The sequence below is a fragment of the Monodelphis domestica genome, chromosome 7, assembly GCF_027887165.1.
Source record: "Monodelphis domestica isolate mMonDom1 chromosome 7, mMonDom1.pri, whole genome shotgun sequence".
In the NCBI taxonomy this organism is placed as follows: Eukaryota; Metazoa; Chordata; class Mammalia; order Didelphimorphia; family Didelphidae; genus Monodelphis; species Monodelphis domestica.
The window spans coordinates 51,421,067-51,442,121 of NC_077233.1; the positions used below are offsets into that span (position 1 = coordinate 51,421,067).

Consider the following 21,055-nt stretch of genomic DNA (forward strand, 5'->3'; position numbering starts at 1 on the left):
TTCCAACTTCGAGAATTGGAAGGGGCAAAGATGAGGTTATGAGAGAAGCAGCTTAGCGTCAAGGACGGAAATGATAAGAGAGGAAAGTAGAGGGCCAAGATGCAGTGGGACCACTACAGTCAGTACAGTGGGATGAGAGGGGAGAGACATAAAATGTTCCAGGCATTAAATGGAGAGAAATAAATTTTTCTGGTCTTGGTTTCCAGTTTGGAAAGCCAGGTATCTATTCCAACCCCCTCACTTTACAGATGAGTGTGAACAAGGGGATGATCAGAAACAAGGAAATTTGAAGTCTGAAGAAATGCATCAGAAGAGGAACAAATGGAACTTCACAAGACCTGGGGGATGGCGGGGGGGGGGGATTTTTGGGGACAAAAATCCACTATTTGATAAAAACTGCTGGGAAAATTAGAAGACAGTATGGGAGAGATCAGGTTTGGATCAACACCTCACACCCTACACCAAGATAAACTCAGAATGGGTGAATGACTTGAATATAAAGAAGGAAACTATAAGTAAATTAGGTGAACACAGAATAGTATACATGTCAGACCTGTGGGAAGGGAAAGATTTTAAAACCAAGCAGGACTTAGAAAGAGTCACAAAATGTAAAATAAATAATTTTTACTCTATCAAATTAAAAAGGTTTTGTACAAACAAAACCAATGTAACTAAAGTCAGAAGGGAAGCAACAAATTGGGAAACAATCTTCAGAACAAAAACCTCTGACAAAGGTCTAATTACTCAAATTTATAAAGAGATAAATCAGTTGTACAAAAAAATCAAGCCATTCTCCAATTGAAAAATGGGCAAGGGGCATGAATAGGCAGTTTTCAGCCAAAGAAATCAAAACTATTAATAAGCACATGAAAAATTGTTCTAAATCTCTTATAATCAGGAAGATACAAATCAAAACAACTCTGAGGTATCACCTCACACCTAGCAGATTGGCTAACATGACAGCAAAGGAAAGTAATGAATGCTGGAGGGGATGTGGCAAAGTGGGGACACTAATTCATTGCTGGTGGAGTTGTGAATTGATCCAACCATTCTGGAGGGCAATTTGGAACTATGCCCAAAGGGCGCTAAAAGACTGTCTGCCCTTTGATCCAGCTATAGCACTGCTGGGTTTGTGTCCCAAAGAGATAATAAGGAAAAAGACTTGTACAAGAACTTGTACATAGCTGCGCTCTTTGTGGTGGCCAAAAATTGGAAAACGAGGGGATGCCCATCAATTGGGGAATGGCTGAACAAATTGTAGTATATGTTGGTGATGGAATACTATTGTGCTCAAAGGAATAATAAAGTGGAGGAATTCCATGGAGACTGGAACAACCTCCAGGAAGTCACACAAAGTGAAAGGAGCAGAGCCAGGAGAATATTGTACACAGAGACTGAGACACTGTGGTACAATTGAACATAATGGACTTCTCCATTAATGGCAATGCAGTGTCCCTGAACATTCTGCAGGGATCTATGAGAAAAAATACTATCCTTAAGCAGAGGAAAAACTGTGGGAGTAAAAACAATGAGGAAAGGCAACTGCCTGACTACAGGGGTTGAGGGGATATGATTGAGGAGAGATGCTCAATCGAGCACCCTAATGCAAATACCAACAACAAGGAAATGGGTTCAGAACAAGGACACATGTGATACCCAGTGGAATTGTGAGTCGGCTAGGGGAGTGGTGGCGGGGGGGAAGGGGGGAGAGGAAAAGAAAATGATCTCTGTTTCCAATAAATAATGTATGAAAATGACCAAATAAAAATGTTTAAAAACTAAAAAAAAAAATGATTGACACCCCCCAATCCCTACCTTATGAAATGAAATAACTCTACCAGGTTCACTTTTAGTCATGATAAGCAATAAATATTTACATACATTAAAAAAAATAAAAAATAAAAAAATAAATATATATTACCTCAAGTGCTCCTCACAGCCACCTTTGACCCAAGTACTATGAAATTGTTTCATGACTGGAAGCATGATTTGTTGTTGATAAAGGTAGGTTCTTGCAATAATAGTGTTAAAAGTATGACATCTTTCAAAATTTTGCATATTTTTGCATGCTTGCTAGAATTAAAAAGATGGACTTCTGTTTTTTAAAAACTATACATATCAAATATAGTACATCAGAAACTTATTTTTAAAAGAAAAAATGTGCATTACATATAATTTTCTAAATCTTGTACTATGAAAATGCTCTAAGATCACAATTATTTGGTGAAATGGATAAAAATAAGAATCTTATAATAACTGGTATACAAATTTGAATAATTTTGCAGTATTCATTACTAAATTAATTATTTTAATAGATAATTTCTAAAATGTAATTTCCAATTCTATGTCTATATTTTGTAATATTTATTAACACCTAAAGATAGGGCAGTAGATAAGAGCACTAGGTCTAAAATCAAGAAGACTCAAATTCAGAAGTTCAAATCCAGCCTCAGGTATTTACTGGTCGCGTGACCCTTGGGAAGTCACTTAACCTGGTCTGTCTCAGTATCCTCAACTATAAAATGAGCCGGAAAAGGAAATAGCCAACCATTCTAGTATCTTTACCAAGAAAACCCCAAATAGTGTCACAAAGAGTGAATGCACAACAAAAAATTCAAGTTAATGTCTTCAATAATTTTACTAAGTAAGTTCTCAAGTACATCTTTGAAGTTATCAAATAACAATTGGTCCAAGATATCTACTTGCCTTAGTGAACAGAGCACTGGGCTAAGAATCAAGTAGAACTGAGTTCAAACCCAGCCTGAGACACATATCAGCTATGTAACCTTAGGCAAATAACAGGTACCTCAACTGTAAAATGGAGGTGATAATAACAATAACACTATATCCTAGGGCTGTTGTGAGGATTCAATGATACTAGCACAATGCCTGGCACATAGCAGGTATTAAAAATGTTCTCTTCCTCCTCTTTCCTTCCCAAAGAATGATAATTTCTCTCATCTCATAATTCATTTAATTCATTTACCCCCAGACTTCTGGTTAAAAAAAAAAAGCAAAGACTGAGTATTTGAAAGAGACTAAACCTCTCAAATTTATGAAAGCCAGATAGAAGAATCAAAGAACTTATCACAGAATATATATTCTCAAATATACTGGAATAAGCCCGTATATATATATATATATATATATATATATATATATATAAGAGGGATTGGGAAAGTCTGTAGAAGGTAAAAATTTAATCGAGATTTGGAGAATGTCAGAGAAGCCTAGGCAAGAGTTGAGGAGAAAGAGCATTCCAGGTATGGGAGACAGCCAGCGAAAATGCCTAAAGCAGAGGATTGGAGTGTCTGGTTTGTGGATATATATATATATATATATATCATACACATATACATATATGAGAGATACTAGGATGTCTCTAGAATATTAGAAAGTATTATTGTGAATATAGATATATAGATATCTCTTATGTGTATATGCATGATATACATACACATTGATACATAAGTATACAAAAATATACACATATATGCACACATATATAAAATCTAACACAATTTAAAAAACATTTTTTCTGATTTTAGTACCTACAAGTGTGTTAGTTACTAGTACTTTATGACATTCTATGTATGCTAGTAGCTTCCTAAATTAAATTATCAAATTAACCATTGACAACTTGCTTACTTGCTTTTTTTTTTTTAAGGTTGTAGGCCTTTATATAAATTAGGTTAAAGCAGTTATAAGCCTGGCTTTCAAGATTAAAATTTAAGCAAAGTTATTAGATGCATTTTACAAATAAAAAAGCTCCAGTCAGTAAACAAATGTGGACTTGAAATACTGTATCTCTGACCATATCTCTGTCTGTCTGTCTATCTCTCTCAGTCCCCTGCTCCTACATACACAATAACCTCCAGTGGCTCTCTATTACTGCAAGGATGAAATACAAAATTCTATTTGTCATTCAAAGCCCTTCATAAACTAACCTCCTCCTATGTTTCCAATCTTCTTACCCATTACTCCTCCCTGCCAGGTACTCTTCAATTCAATGATACGGACCTCCTGGCTTTTCCACAAACCAGACACTCCAATCCTCTGCTTTAGGCATTTTCGCTGGCTGTCTCCCATACCTGGAATGCTCTTTCTCCTCAACTCTTGCCTAGGCTTCTCTGACATTCTCCAAATCTCGATTAAAATTTTACCTTCTACAGACTTTCCCAATCCCTCTTAATTCTAGTGCCTTCTCTTATTTCCTTTTGATCCTATTTATAGCTTGTTGACATTTATTTGCTTGTTGTCTCCCTCATCAAATCAGAAGCTTCTTCAGGGCATGGACTTTGTCTCTTATTGTATCCCAACCACTAGAACAGTGTCTGGCACTTAGTAGGAGCTTAATAAATATTTATACATTGTTCATATTACATTTTACACTTGTTTGCATTGTATAAGCAAAAAGCTAGTGTGGCTTCCCCCAATACTTCAGTAGAATCAGTTATAGTGCCATTTTTTGTTAGTTTAGTTAAACTACTTCTACACAAGTTGGGAAACTGACATGCCAAAGATGACTTGGAATGAAGTTTCCAGAAATGACAGTACACTGAAATTCTGTATTCCACTAAACCTAAACAATATTGGTCACCTGACAAGTGATAAAGGCATAGATGCTCATTTGCATTCTGGAGAATTGTGGTGTGAATGGTTGGCTCTGAAGAACATTTACAGAATATGATCACCATTATCTTTCCTGATGTTTCATTCGAATTGTCAACTAAGGGGCCACAGTTCTGTAACTTGAACCTTAAGAAGGGAATCTCAGAGCAAGACTTGAGGAGAATAGTAGGCTATTCTCTGTGCCATCACTGTGACACAGAGGGAAGAACAGGGGGGAAGCAGTTAATACTGTCATAGATAACCTGCGAGATTACCAACTGGCTACAAGAAACTGAAAGCTAGCAATCATCCAACTGAAGTTGTCTCAAGGTACATCAGCATCTGTGCTGCCTATCTCCAAACTAGGATCAGGAGCCTGAAAAAACTCAGGAGTACAGTGATCACCACATTACACTCTAATAGTATAATGGTCCCTAAATGACCACAAAGGATCTACTGAAAGTTTAAAGATCCTAGACCAAGTTGGGCCTTTGATCATTGAAGTGTTAACATATCAGGATAAAAGAAAAAGTAGTGACAGGATATCAGACAGGAGAGTATAAGATCATTAAAGCCACAATAGTTCCACCAAATGTACACACAGCCTGGTTCTAACATAGAGTACAAACCCAGGAATTAAGCCTGAAAAAATGTGTAAGCAAACAAAACAAAAGATAAATATCTATAATGAGGGCTGTAAAGATTAAAATTAACTCTTTCCTGATTATAAAAATGAAAATACTTAACTCTCCCCTAATTGTGAAGATTAAATTGTAACCCCTGTCTATTTTTAGAACACAGTACTTAAAGTTGAGTATGAAGATCTGCCCATTTTAGATTTAAATCACCAAAAGTGTAAACACCCCATTCACACTTGAGTGGGGGAGGTCTGTGACCTATGTGTATGATAGTGGGTGATGAATCAGAATCAACTGACTGCCTTCTGGGCAGTCCTAGAGCAGAGTGTCAACTGTGACTGGTAGATGTAAAATTAGGGGAAGACACAGGAACTGATGCAAAAGGAGCATCTTGAAAAGGAGCTATTACTTCCTATGAGAAAAGAATTCTTCATTTTTTGGATCCCAGTTGTTTGGACAAAAGCCCACTGTTTGGCAGAAACTGCTGGGACAATTGGAAAACAATATGGGAGAGGTTAGGTTTGGATCAACATCTCATACCCTACACCAAGATAAATTCAGAATGGGTGAATGACTTAATTATAAAGAAGGAAACTATAAGTAAATTAGATGAACATAGAATAGTTTACCTGTCAGATCTATGGGAAAGGAAAGATTTTAAGACCAACCAAGAGATAGAGAATATTACAGAATGTAAAATGATAATTGTGATTACTTTAAATTAAAAAGGTTTTTTACAAACAAAGCCAATGCAACCAAAATTAGAAGGGAAGCAACAAATTGGGAAAAAATCTTTATAACAAAAACCTCTGACAAAGGTCTAATTACTCAAATTTATAAAGAGCTAAATCAATTGTACAAAAAATCAAGCCATTCCCTAATTGATAAATGGGCAAGGGACATGAATTGGCAATTTTCTGATAAAGAAATCAAAACTATCAATAAGGACATGAAAAAATGTTCTAAATGCCTTATAATTAGAGAAATGCAAATCAAAACAACCCACCTCACACCTAGCAGATTGGCTAACATGACAGCAAAGGAAAGTAATAAATGTTGTAGGGGATGTGGCAAAACAGGAACATTAATTGCATTGCTGGTGTTGTTGTGAATTGATCCAGCCATTCTGGATGGCAATATGGAACTATGCCCAAAGGGCTTTAAAAGACTGTCTGCCCTTTGATCCAGTCATACCACTTCAGGTATATACATACCACTTATACCCCAAGGAGATCATAAGGAAAAAAACTTGTACAAGAATATTTATAGCCACACTCTGTGTGGTGGCAAAAAATTGGAAAATGAGGGGATACCCTCTGATTGGGAAATGGCTGAACAAATTGTGTTATCTATTGGTGATGGAATACTATTGTGCTGAAAGGAATAATGAACTGGAGTAATTCCATGTGAATTGGAACGACCTCCGAATTGATGCAGAGTGGGAGGAGCAGAACCAGTACAACATTATACATGGAGAGGGATACACTGTGGCACAATTGAATGTAATGAACTTCTCTACTAGCAGCAATGCAATGATCCAGGACTTATGAGAAAGAACGCTATCCATATTTGGAGAAAAAACTGTAGGAGTAGAAACACAGAAGAAAAACAACTGCTTGATCACATGGTTCCATGGGGGTGTGATTGGGGATGTACACTCTAAATGATCACTCTAGTGCAAATATTAATAATATGGAAATAGGTCTGTATCAAAACCCAGTAGAATTGCTCGTTGGCTACAGGAGCGCAGTGGGAAAAAGGGAGGGAAAGAACATGAATCATGTAACCATGGAAAAATACTCTAAATTAATTAAATAAATAAACTTAATAAAAAAATAATGTAATTAAATAACTACTACAGAGTTGTATTAAATCTCAAAGCCATTTCTCAAAGCCTTTCCAAAATAACTATCCCATGAATGGAAATAAAGACAGGAAATTTACAATGAAATCCTAATGAATGTCACAATTACCTGCTTCCTGAATCTGAAGCTGTGAATAGAGGAGTTTCCCGAACTTCAGATAAATGAGAAGAATCTACTGCTGCATCTTGTTCCGTCTCTACCTGAGATTCCACCTTTGATTGGGGTAATGGGACTGTAGCTGAGCTTAAATCTTTGCATATTGGTTTACTATCTTCTCCTAAAAGAAAAAGGTAAAAAACATGAATAAATACATTTTAAAAGAAAAATCAAACTCTTTCTTAATGTAACACTCTGTTAAAACAATTAGCTTATTTTAAGATTAGAGGCAATATAATGGTCCTTAGAGTTCACATAAATTTTTTGCTAATTTGGGAAATTTAAACAAAAAGGGAGAGGTACAATAACAAGTGCTTGAACCACCAATCTGGAAAATGACTGTTATTTAAGCAAGATTTGGCTCTCTGCCTTAATTTACATTCATATTTCTTGCTAACAACTGGCCTCTTTATGTTTGAGATAAAATGCAGTTGACTGAAAATGTCTGGGTAAAGACTAGCAGAATACATTCCAGTGTTCACTGACCACTGGGAACCAGGAAACACTGGGAATAAGCAGAACTTCTCCCAGAATATCCCTTGGACATTCTGGCAGTACACATTTAGCCCTCTCCTGTGAGATGAATGCAGCCCAGGTCCTCATCAGTCTCTCCAACCCCATCACAGCTCAGTTCTCCTCTCTTCACCTTTGCTAGTTGTCTCTGCTGCTCTCACTTTCCAGCTCAAGCTTCCATCATCCCCAAGCCCTAGGTGCTACTATGGCCCTCATGGAGTCATGCCAGGCTTCTTGGGCAATGCCTCCACAATCCCTCTAATGATTTTCCAGACTATTCTTCATTTAGTCTAAAGTCTCTGACTAACCTCCTGAGATGTATTCTCTGTGCTAAAAGGATGAGGTGAAGTCAACTCAAAGCCTCTACTTAGATATACTGACAACATTTTATATAAAAAAAACCTTGCAGTGTTTATGGACCTCACTTTAGACAAATCTCCAATGTAGCCTACAAGAAGCCTCACCTCAGAGGAGGCTGCTATCAGGTCTTGTCTACAAAATCTGCCCTGGAGACTTATGGGACATCCCCAGGATCAAGTGTAAGAGGAGAAATCTGAACCCAGTTCTTGCTAACGCCACATCTGGCAGTTTTTCCTGACCTTCTGCACTGTCTCTCATGTTTCAGGGCTTCCTGGTCCTCTGTAAACTAGATATCACTTATTTACCTCCTCTCATTTTCTCTTTTTTTTTTCCTATGTAGGAAAAAAAGGAAGTCCTATAGTGGTTTCACTTGTAATGTTAGACTGTAATGTAAAAGCTGAATAAGTAATTCAGCCAAAAATGAATAAAACCCATCATAAAGATCTTATTCTTCTAATAGTGCTTTTGAGATAATAACATTTCTTAAGGGATTCTTAGATATTTCGAGGATTACTTTTAAAAAAATACATTCCACATACAGAAGAAAAACATAATTACAAAATAGATCAAATTGTCAGAGATTGAAGCCTCTCCCTCCAAAAACAGGGAAGAGGCTTTTTCCATCACTGATGGAAAAAGTAACTTTATCTGACAGGGAAAAAACTTCATTCAGTATACTACTATGGCACACTCAATAATTGGGTCCCTCAAATCCCCATGACCACTGCCACCTCTTAATAATTTGATTCAAAGATATATTATATACCCAATTATATGTAATAACTAATTTCAACATATAGTTTATAAAATTATGAGATCCAAATTTTCTCCCTCTCATCTTCTAGAATACACTACAGGTTAGCCAGGTAGAGGAATAAATAGAATGCAAGGCCCCTTCAAAGTCAAGAAGGCTCATTTATATGTGATTGAATCTGCCCTCAGACACTTACTAGCTGCTCTTTGACTCTAGGCAATCAACTTAACCCTGTATGCCTCTGTTTCCTCATTTGTAAAATGAGCTGGAGAAGAAAATGACAAGCCACTACAGTATTTTTGCCAAGAAAACCCCAAACAGGGTCACAAAGAGCTAGACACAATTGAAACAACTCAACAACAAAAACAAATTAATAGTGTGGGGAAAAGTCTCAAAACATGAATAAAGAAAAGCCTATCCAAGTAAGATTCTTGGAAGCTCTCTAAGACTATAATTCAAAAGATAGCTAAGTATGGAGTGAAATTGGGGGAGGGGCTTGTACCCCCCAAATCACTCCATTGAGCAGACAGGAAGGAGACTTGATGCTGACAGAATTCACTTAGCTTTACTCAGAGGCGTGGCAGGGGCCAAATACCTGACTGGATATAGCTAGTATTCCTCACAAGGGGTGCAGGGTGGGGGGTAAGGGAATACAAGTCAGGGAGAGAGAGGGAGAGAGGAGCTCCTCAGTATGAGGCCCCAGAAACAGTGAGCATCGATAACTGGGTTTATTCAGATTTCATAAGGATCCAACACAATGCTATCTCCACTTTCCCATCGTCTGTATCTTATTCTTCCCTCCTTCTATCCTCCTCAATCCTTTCTCAGCACTTCTGATGTTTCTAAGCATATGGGAATATTCCTTAGGTTTGTAGTTTTTAGTTGAGTCAGGGTTTTATGCCTGTGCAAGGATTTATCAGATTGTAACAATTCAAGCTGAAAACACTCTTTGAAACGTTATTTATAACTTGTAAGTTTTGAGATTTATCTCATTGGAATTAGGTCACCCCTAATCTTCTTCCCATGGCAATAGAAGAAAAGGGGGGGCAGTTTTTTAGCCACATTTGAAAAAGAATACATTAAAGGCCTATATTAATATATATGTATTAAGCTGCTTGGGGAGGGTTTTTCTTCTACTCTTCAAAAGGAGAGATTGATATCTCCTAGTGGAGGGCACCTAACTTCACTATTTTTCTATACGAAGTTGCCAATCTACAATTACTAATGAATGCATATTGGGGAATAATGCACAAATTTCATCCCACACATCTAGAACTCTCAGAAATATACCAACTCTTGAGATACACTCTCAATTAGGCAGACTGAAAATTAAAAAAATAGAACCTTTGGAAGATTCTTCCATTCAAAAAGGGTAAAAGATAACCATTTAAGTCCCTTTACTAAGGATTTATAGGGGAAGACTCACCAAAAGGAAAGAAGCTGAAGGTATAATCCAAAAGGAAAAACTTAATAAAAACTGGGCAATGATCAAGGCAGACAAAATGAATAGGAAAGAAGGAAAGAAACTTCCAAGTGATAGGCTTAGGATAATCTCAGAGTTAGAGTTCCTTCAATGAACAGCTCTTAAAAGAACATGAACTTAAAGAAAGAGGCAGTAAGGGTAACTATCTCAACATAAGATTTCTAATCAGTTAATTACAGAAAGTCTAAATACTATACATACATGTTTGTATAGCACTTTTGAAGTTTCCATATGTGATAAAGGAAATTTTCATCACTAAAAAATAAAGTTTTCACAAACTTTAATAAAGAGCAACATGACATATTTTCAAAGACTGATTGAGCTAAGAAAGTTTATGTAAAAAAGTGATTACTGACATGGAGAAAAATCACTCCTAAAACTTCTAGCCAGAGTCCACAAGTTCAAGGCTTTTTTGAAACAATGAAAGTTTATCACATTGGGAAAATATCAAACACCAAAACCCTTGCAATTTCAACTAACAAAAGAAATAACTGATACTGCCTTGGGGGGTCTGAAACATCACTACCAATATAAATTTGATTGAATCTCTTAATGTAAATAGGTGAAGTGGTCAAGATAGCGGTGTAGAGGCAGCAAAAGTTCAGACCTCTGAAAACCCTTCCTTACCAATTACAAACTAAATGGAATATACCTTCTTTTCCATAGCACATGGTACATTCACAAAAATTGACCGTGTATTAGGGCATAAAAACATTGCAAACAAGTGCAAAAGAGCAGAAATAATAAATGCAACCTTCTCAGATCACAATGCAATGAAAATAATCATTAGTAAGGGTACATGGAGAAATAAATAAAAAATTAATTGGAAATTAAACAATATAATTCTCCAAAATTGGATAAAGAACCAATCATAGAAACAATTAACAATTTAACTGAAGAAAATGACAATGATGAGACATCCTTTCAAAACCGATGGGATGCAGCCAAATCAGTACACAGGGCGAAATTTATATCCTTGAGTTCATATATTAACAAACCAGAGAGGGCAGAGGTCAATGAATTGGGCATACAAATTAAAAAACTAGAAAGCAAACAAATTAAAAATCTTCAGATGAAGACTAAATTAGAGATCCTAAAAATCAAAGGAGAAATTAATAAAATTTAAAGTCAAAGAACTATTGATTTAATAAATAATACTAGACGCTGGTATTTTGAAAAAACAAATAAAATAGACAAAGTACTGGTAAATCTAATTAAAAATGGGAAAGAAGAAAACCAAATTGACAGTATCCAATGAAGAGGAAACTAAGGCAATCATTAAAAACTATTATGCCCAACTATATGGCAACAAATATGGCAATCTGGGTGATATGGATGAATATTTACAAAAATATAAATTTCCTAGACTAACAGAGGAAGAAATAGATTACCTAAACAACCCCATATCAGAAAAAGAAATTGAACAAGCCATCAATGTACTCCCTAAGAAAAAATCCCTAGATCCAGATGGATTCACAAGTGAATTCTATCAAACATTCAAAGAACAACTAATCCCAATACCATACAAACTATTTGACAGAATAAACAAAGGAGGAGTTCTACCAAATTCCTTTTACGACACAAATATGGTACTGATTCCAAAGCCAAGTAAGTCAAAAACAGAGAAAGAAAACTATAGACCAATCTCCTTAATGAATATAGATGCAAAAATCTTAAATAGGATACTAGCAAAAAGACTCCAGCAAGTGATCACAAACGCTATTCATTATGACCAGGTAGGATTCATATCAGGAATGCAAGGATGGTTCAATATTAGGAAAACTATCCACATAATTGACCATATTAACAAGCAAACCAACAAAAATCACATGATTATCTCAATAGTTGCAGAAAAAGCCTTTGACAAAATATAACACCCATTCCTATTGAAAAACATTAGAAAATATAGGACTAGAAGGGCCTTTCCTAAAAATAATAAACAGTATATATCTGAAACCATCAGCAATCATCATCTGCAATAGGGATAAACTAGAAGCCTTCCCAATAAGATAAGGAGTGAAACAAGGATGCCCATTATCACCTCTATTGTTTAACATTGTACTAGAAACACTAGCAGAAGCAATTAGAAAAGAAAAAGAAATTGAAGGTATTAAAATAGGTAATGAGGAGACCAAGCTATGCAGATGATATGATGGTCTACTTAAAGAGTCCTAGAGAATCAACTAAAAAGCTAGTCAAAATGATCAACAACTTTAGCAAAGTTGCAGGATACAAAATAAACCCACATAAGTCATCAGTATTTTTATATATCTCCAACACATCTCAGCAGCAAGAATTAGAAAGAGAAATTCCATTTAAAGTCACCCTAGACAATATAAATAATAATAAACAATATAAAATACTTAGGAATCTATCTGCTGAGACAAACACAGGAACACAACTACAAAACACTATCCACACAATTAAAACTAGATCTAAACAATTGGAAAAACATTGATTGCTCATGGGTAGGACGAGCTAACATAATAAAAATGACAATCCTACCCAAATTAATTTACTTATTTAGTGTCATACCTATTGAACTACCAAAAAACTTTTTTACTGAATTAGAAAAAAACATAAAGTTAATTTGGAAGAACAAAAGATCAAGGATATCCAGGGAAATCATGAAAAAAAAAAAAAACAAAGGAAGGAGGACTTGCAGTCCCTGATCTCAAAATAAAATATATCAGTGGTCATCAAAACAATTTGGTATTGGCTAAGAGAGAGCTCCTTTCTCTCTCTTAGCCAGTGGAATAGACTTGGGGTAAATTACCTCAGCGAGACAGTCTATGACAAACCCAAAGACCCCAGTTTTGGGGACAAAAATCCACTATTTGATAAAAACTGCTGGGAAAATTGGAAGACAGTATGGGAGAGATTAGGTTTGGATCAGCATCTCACACCCTACACCAAGATAAACTCAGAATGGGTGAATGACCTGAATATACAGAAAGTAACTATAAGTAAATTAGGTGAACACAGAATAGTATACATGTCAGATCTTTGAGAAATAAAAGACTTTAAAACCAAGCAAGAGCTAGAAAAAAATCACAAAATATAAAATCAATAATTTTGATTATATCAAATTTAAAAGTTTTTATACAAACAAAACTAATGCAAGAAATCGGGAAACAATCTTCAGAACAAAAACCTCTGACAAAGGTATAATTACTCAAATTTATAAGGAACTGAATCCATTCTACAAAAAATCAAGCCATTCTCCAATTGATAAATGAGCAAGGGACATGAACAGGCAATTTTTCAGTTAAAGAAATCAAAACTATTAATAAGCACATGAAAAAGTGTTCTAAATCTTTTATAATCAGAGAAATGCAAATCAAAACAACTCTGAGTTATCACCTCACACCAAGCAGATTGGCTAACATGACAGCAAAGGAAAGTAATGAATGCTGGAGGGGATGTGGCAAAATCGGGACACTAATTCATTGCTGGTAGAATTATGAATAGATCCAACCATTCTGGAGGGCAATTTGGAACTATGCCCAAAGGGCGCTAAGAGACTATCTTCCCTTTGATCCAGCCATAGCACTGCTGGGTTTGTACCCCAAAGTGATAATAAGGAAAAAGACTTGCACAAGAATATTCATAGCTGCACTCTTTGTGGTAGCCAAAAATTGGAAAATGAGGGGATGCCCATCAATTGGGGAATAGCTGAACAAATTGTGGTATCTGTTGGTGATGGAATACTATTGTGCTCAAAGGAGTGGAGGAATTCCATGGAGACTGGAACAACCTCCAGGAATTGATGCAGAGTGAGAGGAGCAGAACCAGAAGAAAGTTGTACACAGAGACTGATATACTGTGGTACAATCGATTGTAATGGACTTCTCCATTAGTGGCAATGCAGTGATACTAAACAATTTGGGGCAATCTATGAGAAAAACCACTATCCACATTCAGAGGAAAAACTGTGGGAGTAGAAACACAGAAGAAAAACAACTGCTTGAATACATGGGTAGAGGGGAAATGGCTGGGGATGTAGACTCTAAATGAACATCCTAATGCAAACACCAAAAACATGGAAATAGGTTCTGATCAAGGACACAAGTAACACCCAGTGAAAATTGCATGTTGACTGAAGTAAGGGTAGGTGGAGGGGAGGGAGGGAAATAATGTGATTATTATAACCAAGGAATAATGTTCTAAATTGACTAAATAAATTAATTCAAATAAATAAATAAATCAGTAAAGGGACCAAGTGGTGAAGCCCACTTGAATAAAGCCCCTCCTCCAGGTGTTTCTCTTTTAAAAGAGAAACCCATCAGACACATACATAGCACTAAGTGAAGCATAAGGCTGCAATAAACCTGTAAAAAGAACACAAAGTGGGAAGCATCATGGAGTACTGACATAAGCAATCAACCAAGAGTGCAGATACTATGGGTTAATTCTTCTTTTAACAGTTCTTAGTTCTTTGTTCTGGATTGAGTCATTTTAGCTGTCAGCCTCAGTTTCTTGCTCTATAAAATAAGGGTAATGGACCAGATGATTTCTAAGGTCTTATCCAACCTAATATTTCATGAAATAAAACAATAGCTAAGAATAATAACATTTACAAAGCATTTTAAGGTTTACAAGGCAACTCTCAAAAAAAGATCTCATATCTAAAATACAGGAAACTGTCAAATTTATAAAAATAAGAGCCATACCCCAACTGATCAATAAGTAAAAGATACGAACAGACAATTTTCAGATAAAGAAATCAAAACTATATAAAAAATGCTCCAAATCACCATGGATTAGAGAAATGCAAACCAAAACAATTCTGAAATATCATCTCCCCACTCATTAAATTGACTAAAATGACAAAAGAAAAAAGAAAAACAACAAATGTCAGAGGAAATGTGGGAAAATGGGGACACTAATACACTGTTGATGGAGGTGTGAACCAATCCAACAATTTTGGAGGATAATTTGTAATTACACCAAGAATTTTAAAACTATGTATACCCTATATAAGCATTGCTGTATCAGTGTCTGAAGGATATCAGGGAAAAGGAAAAGAATCTATATGCTCCAAAATAGTTATAACTGCTCTCTTTAGCAAAAATCTGGAAATTGAGAGGATAAGGGAAATGGATTAACAAATTGTGGTATATGATTGTGATGGAATACTACTGCATCGTAAGAAATAATGAAGAGCCTAATTTTAAATTAAAAAAAAAAACTTGGAAAGAGTTATATGGGATAATGAACAGCAAAATGAGTAGAAGCAAGAAAACATTATAGACAGCCACAGATTTAATACTTGAAGAATAAATTGTGAATATTTCCTTCAGAAAAAAATTTTTAAACCATGAAAAACATAATTTATATATACCTATCTATTTCTTAGATGATGCCTTCTATGATGTGGGGAGGGGCTGAAACACTTGTAAATAAATTCTTCTAACAAAACATGGCTAATAAAAAACACCTTACAACAATATCTCATTTGACCTTCATTACAACCCTGAGAAATAGGTGCTATCATCTCCATTTTAGACATAAGTAAACTAAGGAGCAAACGCTAAGTGACTGACTCTTGGTCATACAGCTAATATGTATCTGAGACAATATTTGAACTCAGATATTCCCGGCTCTAAGTCCAGCATTTAAAAGACTGTCAATCTAGATTGGGTTTGGTTTTTTTTTTTTAAGCAATAGAAAATATACAAACAAGCTTAAATATCAGAAGTCAATTAGACAGGTAAATGCAGATGAATTGAGTGAAACTTACTCCAGCCAAGAACACAGAAGTTCAAATTCAAGCATTACGGTGAAAGAGAATATGAGTGCTTCACCTAGTAAGTCTCCTGACCCTTAAGATATAGACTCTAAAAGAGCACCCTAGTGCAAATATCAATAATATGGAAATAGGTCTTAATCAAAAACACATGAAAACACAGTGGAATTGCGCATTGGCTATGGGAGGGGGGTGGGGAGAAGGGAGGGAAAGAACACAATTCTTGTAACCATGGAAAAATATCCTAAATTAACTAATTAAATAAAATTTTCAAAAAAAAAAGTCTCCTGACCCTTAAATGAACTTTCTTAAACCCCCTGGGGGGCAAAAGAGTAATCAAAGACTTAGAGAAACTAAAATTTTTGTGCCTGTACTTAAATCATGTCATACATGGTTTTACACACTCCTAAAACTATTCTTGAGTCCAATTCTGGACTACAAAGAAACTTGGACAAAAAACAAATACATCTTAAATTGGATAGAAAGGTCATAGAAATAGAACCCTATTATATATTACAAAGTCTTAAATTTGTAAAGGAACTCAGGGGCTCTGATCCAATCCCTTCATTTTAGAGATAAGGACTTTTGTGCAGAGAAAGGCTGAATGACTTGCTAGATATTGACAGAGACAGAATTTAAACAAAGGTCCCATGATCCAATGTTTTCCAAGTTCAATACTAATGGGTAAAATCACTTTATAATCTGGTCTGATTCATTAGGCAACAAAATAAAGATGTTAATCTGAAACTATAAAATGAGTACATTTTTTAAAATGGAAGAATGTATTTCTTGTTTGCATACTAAATGTTAGAGGGTTCAGATTTTTCAGTAGAATATTCCATCCATAATAATTATTTGTTATTATTTTATAAAAAGAATAATTTAATTTATTTTCAATGCAAGTTATACTCAAACCTTTAGCAATAAATCACATGTACCAAAATTAAGCCTTTTTATGCTATGTATAAATGGAATAATAGTACTTATTTCTGCATTTTTTTAAATTTGTAAGTTCCTTACCCATGAACTCTTCCATGGATTCCTCTTCTTTCTTTATTTGTTTTGTCAGCGGTATGCCAGTTTTCTTGCACCGGTTTTTTACCTCATCCACTAGCTGTTTAAATTCATTCTGATGTTCCTTACCTGAAAAATAAAAAGCTTTTTAAAGCAAAAAGTAAAAAAAAAAAAGCCCAGCTATCCACTATTCCCACACTATGTATCACAAAGTACATTTATTAACAACACATTTTTATAGTACATTAAGATCTACAAAACACTTTTCTAGCCACAACCCCATAATAAGGGTTCTCTGTAATCAAGGATCTGTGATTACAAATGTGAAAATTACCTCCACCACCACAGATAGCAACCATCTACAACTCAGCAGAAACATCATCAAGTCTGAGTTGGCTGTGACTCTGCAAGCTAAAGGGGCTGGCCCAGGCTCTGATGGCTGGCTAGGAAGTGTCAGAGGTGACACTGGTACCCAGTTTCTATGAAAAGAAGTCCAGTACTCTATCCACTCGTTATGCTTCATTATCTCTAAGCTAGAAAATACAATTAGCAATTTGGCAAAGAGTTATGGTGTAGAAAGGTAAAATGAATTCCCCTTGGCCACAAAATTGTTAAGTGCTAGAGTCAGCATTTGAATTCAGGCCTACTAACTCCACCACCAATGTTTTTTCTTTACTATACTCCTGCTGCTTCAAACCATAGTAGGTTAATAGGATAATCTGACTCGCAACCAACTGTCAAAGGATGGAGCATATCAGAGCAATGGCATTTTAAAGGATCTACCTATTTGCCATTATTTATCCTCCTTTCCTTTCTCTCTTCTATAAAGCATGACTTTGAATTTGAAGTGAAAAGGTGATTAACATTCTAAAACACTAGAATGTCTCTGGAATATGGGGCACAAAAAAAGTCAAGCTGATGAAAATTTTAGAGACTCGGATCTAGATTGGTAAGAGACCTTGGAAATCATCTTGTTTACAATTTAAGAAACAGGCCCAAAGAAGTTAAGTATGTAGCAAAGGCCACATAGATAATGAATGACTAATTGCATCCAGATTTAAAGCTAAGTCCCCAGGATCCAAAGTCAGCTCTTTCCAATAGCCACCTCCTAGAAACACAACAAAAGTCAAGGAACCCTATTTTCCTAAGCATAGTGCTTACTAATGGTGTGACCTTTGGGAAACCACTGAATCTTGGTGTACTCATCTATAAAATGAAGGGACTGGTCTAGATGAGTTTGAGCCCTTACTGCTGCCCTTTGCTTCTCTTTCAGGGGATGAAAGTACTTTTCTGAAAATAGAAACTGTCTACACTAAACATCTTTCTATACTGTCAAAATCCCTAAACTGATTGTGATCTAAAGACAAAAGGCATTAATAAAACATGTTAAGGAATGATTTTATCTTCAATAATGCTGGTTTGACAAGGCTTGGTCTGACACATACAGTTCAGTGAATATAATACTGAGTCTACAGTCAGTAAGGCCCATTGGGTATGAATCTTCTGACCCAGGACTGATCGTTTACCTCCTACATGTCTTAGGCAACTTCCTAGGCCTTACTTACCAATGTATAGTAGATCACTGTAAGAAACTTCCTCCAATAATTTAAACCACAGATTCTAGAGCTTTCTATGGTTTATAAAATACACAATTTATCCTTTACAACCATAGCTATTTCTAAGATTATATAAACCTTTAAAAGTCAAGTATAGGAGTCTATATTTTTATTACAAACACAAGAATGAGCTTTCCTCTAAACCAATTCCCTAGCAATGATAAAACATTATTTCCAATTCCAAAATGTCTTGATTTTTTAAAATGCCATTGATATTAAAATAATTTTAAAATAGCATTAATTGGGTTGTATTTCATTTTCTTTATGAATTCCCCAAAGTCAGCCAAGAACAGAAGGTAAAAAAGTCAAATTTATCCTCTTCCCTTTGTTCCAACATAAAGCCAACTCACAAGACAAATCTTTGTTTTTTATCATTGCTGGCACAAGCCAGGCAAAGGACTAGGATTATAGGTCAATGGAGAATGTAAGGGAGCATGTTAGTCTTTTTAAATCCTCTGATGAAATCACTAACCAAAAGGCTATAAATTTTTAGGTGATGACTAAAGTCACTGTCTCCTGAGAAAGAACTCCTACTGCTGATCAACTTTGGAGAAGGGATTAAGTTTGGTCTTAAGGCTGCAGCAAGGAGCCCATATCTTTCTTTACAAGGGTCCCTCAAAATACATTCATGGTTGCCTTTGAACCTAATGGGGTTGCATGGCACAGCAGCACAGCATGTTGTTAATTTCCTTGCTGAAACTGAGTATTAGTCTCTAAAAACAATTATTTGCAGTTATTTAAGTCATTTATTTTCTAATCCATTGATCAAACGCTCCACATTTCTTACAAGCAATGAAAGCAGAAAACAGGGCACTGATTCTAATAAAGGTCTGGATTATCTTGCAATTAATACAAGCTTTTAGACATCTCAAGATTATACATTATATTCAGCTGCTTAGCAACAGTATAACATTGCTCACTCTTGTTCAACTTATGATTCACTGAAATTATTTTCTGCAATATTAGCCAAGATACAATAACTACTGAGAGGGCTTCCTTCCTACCCCCAATTTGGTATTTGTTTATCTTGTTTTCTCTCAAAAAGATTCTTCTATTTATCCCTACAGAATTTCAAAAACAAGGGGGAAAAAAATAACAAAATGTCTTTCAGCAAGCAGGCAATATTAAAATGAGTTACTATTTAGAAGACCAAGATTTGATATGAAAGTGAAGTTGAAACTCATAAGATGAGATAGGTTATTAGTAACAACATAATGGAAGGAATAGCCCTTATAGGGCTACATAAAGCAAAGATCATTTTAAAAAAAGAAAGAAAATTCAAAGTTGAAAAAATAAAATAAAATAAAAGTGAGCCTGGTAAGTATACAAATAAAATAAAAAACATCTTTAGAATATATATGAGTTATACATAATAGTACTAAAATTAGTTTAAGAAAAAGGCCTAAGGACAAGATTGTAAATTGTGTTCTCTGTTCCAATCAACCTGGTGCAATAACTAATATAGAACATTAGACCTCCTCCCTCCATGCCTTGATGGATGGTATCTCCTTACAGGTCTAGAATTTCCTCCTAATCTGCAACCCTTGGAAATCTCTACTCTCCCTTCCTTTTCCTGATCCCCTTCTCCTTCATCCCATTAGTGTCCTCTTTCTTCTTAAATCTTTGTATGTACTTTGTACCTACCCACCCCCCACTCACACTTCTCCACTGCTTAGGGAAAACAGAAGCTTCTTTAGGAAAGGGACTCTTTCATATTTGGCCCTATCTGTTCAGTAAAATTCAGTCTTAACCCTAATAAAATGTTCTTAGTAGTAATACAACTACCTCAAGTTCATGTGGGATGTAAACCTCTTGATATCTCATTTTTTATTATTTAACAAAATGAGAACAATCCTCTCTATTATTTATAAACTACTTTGGGATTAGCACAAAGTAGAAGGTAACATCATTTTTCATAGAACAGTCAGAGATTTACAAGAGAGATAGGATGACTTTATCTAAGTAAATACTTTAAATAAATCTACTTAAGCATAAAACTAAAATTCACAAAAAGCTTATATATAACATCACTTTAAAGATTTAAGGTCTATAATTAACCACTCACTTTGAGTATTTATACACAAAACAAAATTTGAGTGTTGATACTAAAGTACATTATTAAAGTAAACAATGAAAACTGCACCAAAAATAGGTAAACCAAGTTCACATTGTAAAAAAAAAAATTGCATTACTTACGATATTTACTGTGAATATCATCTATTTCTTTTTCTGTCTGATTCTTTGTAAATACCATGACCTGAAACTATTAAATAAAATTTAGCAAAGGCAAACAAGA

At 35.1% G+C, this 21,055-nt stretch overlaps 1 protein-coding gene across 6 annotated transcripts in view; it reads right to left on the minus strand.

Annotated features, from left to right (window-relative positions):
• The window catches only part of RAD18 (RAD18 E3 ubiquitin protein ligase), a 139,109-nt gene that overhangs the window by 56,567 nt on the left and 61,487 nt on the right, over positions 1-21,055 (minus strand). For all 6 annotated transcript variants that reach the window (XM_016424473.2, XM_016424478.2, XM_016424476.2 and 3 more), the window contains exons 9-11: positions 20,956-21,022; positions 17,150-17,272; positions 7,223-7,391 (exon numbers count right to left, since the gene is read on the minus strand). In XM_016424473.2, coding sequence (XP_016279959.1) covers positions 7,223-7,391; positions 17,150-17,272; positions 20,956-21,022 — 359 coding nt within the window. The remainder of the gene's footprint in view (positions 1-7,222; positions 7,392-17,149; positions 17,273-20,955; positions 21,023-21,055) is intronic.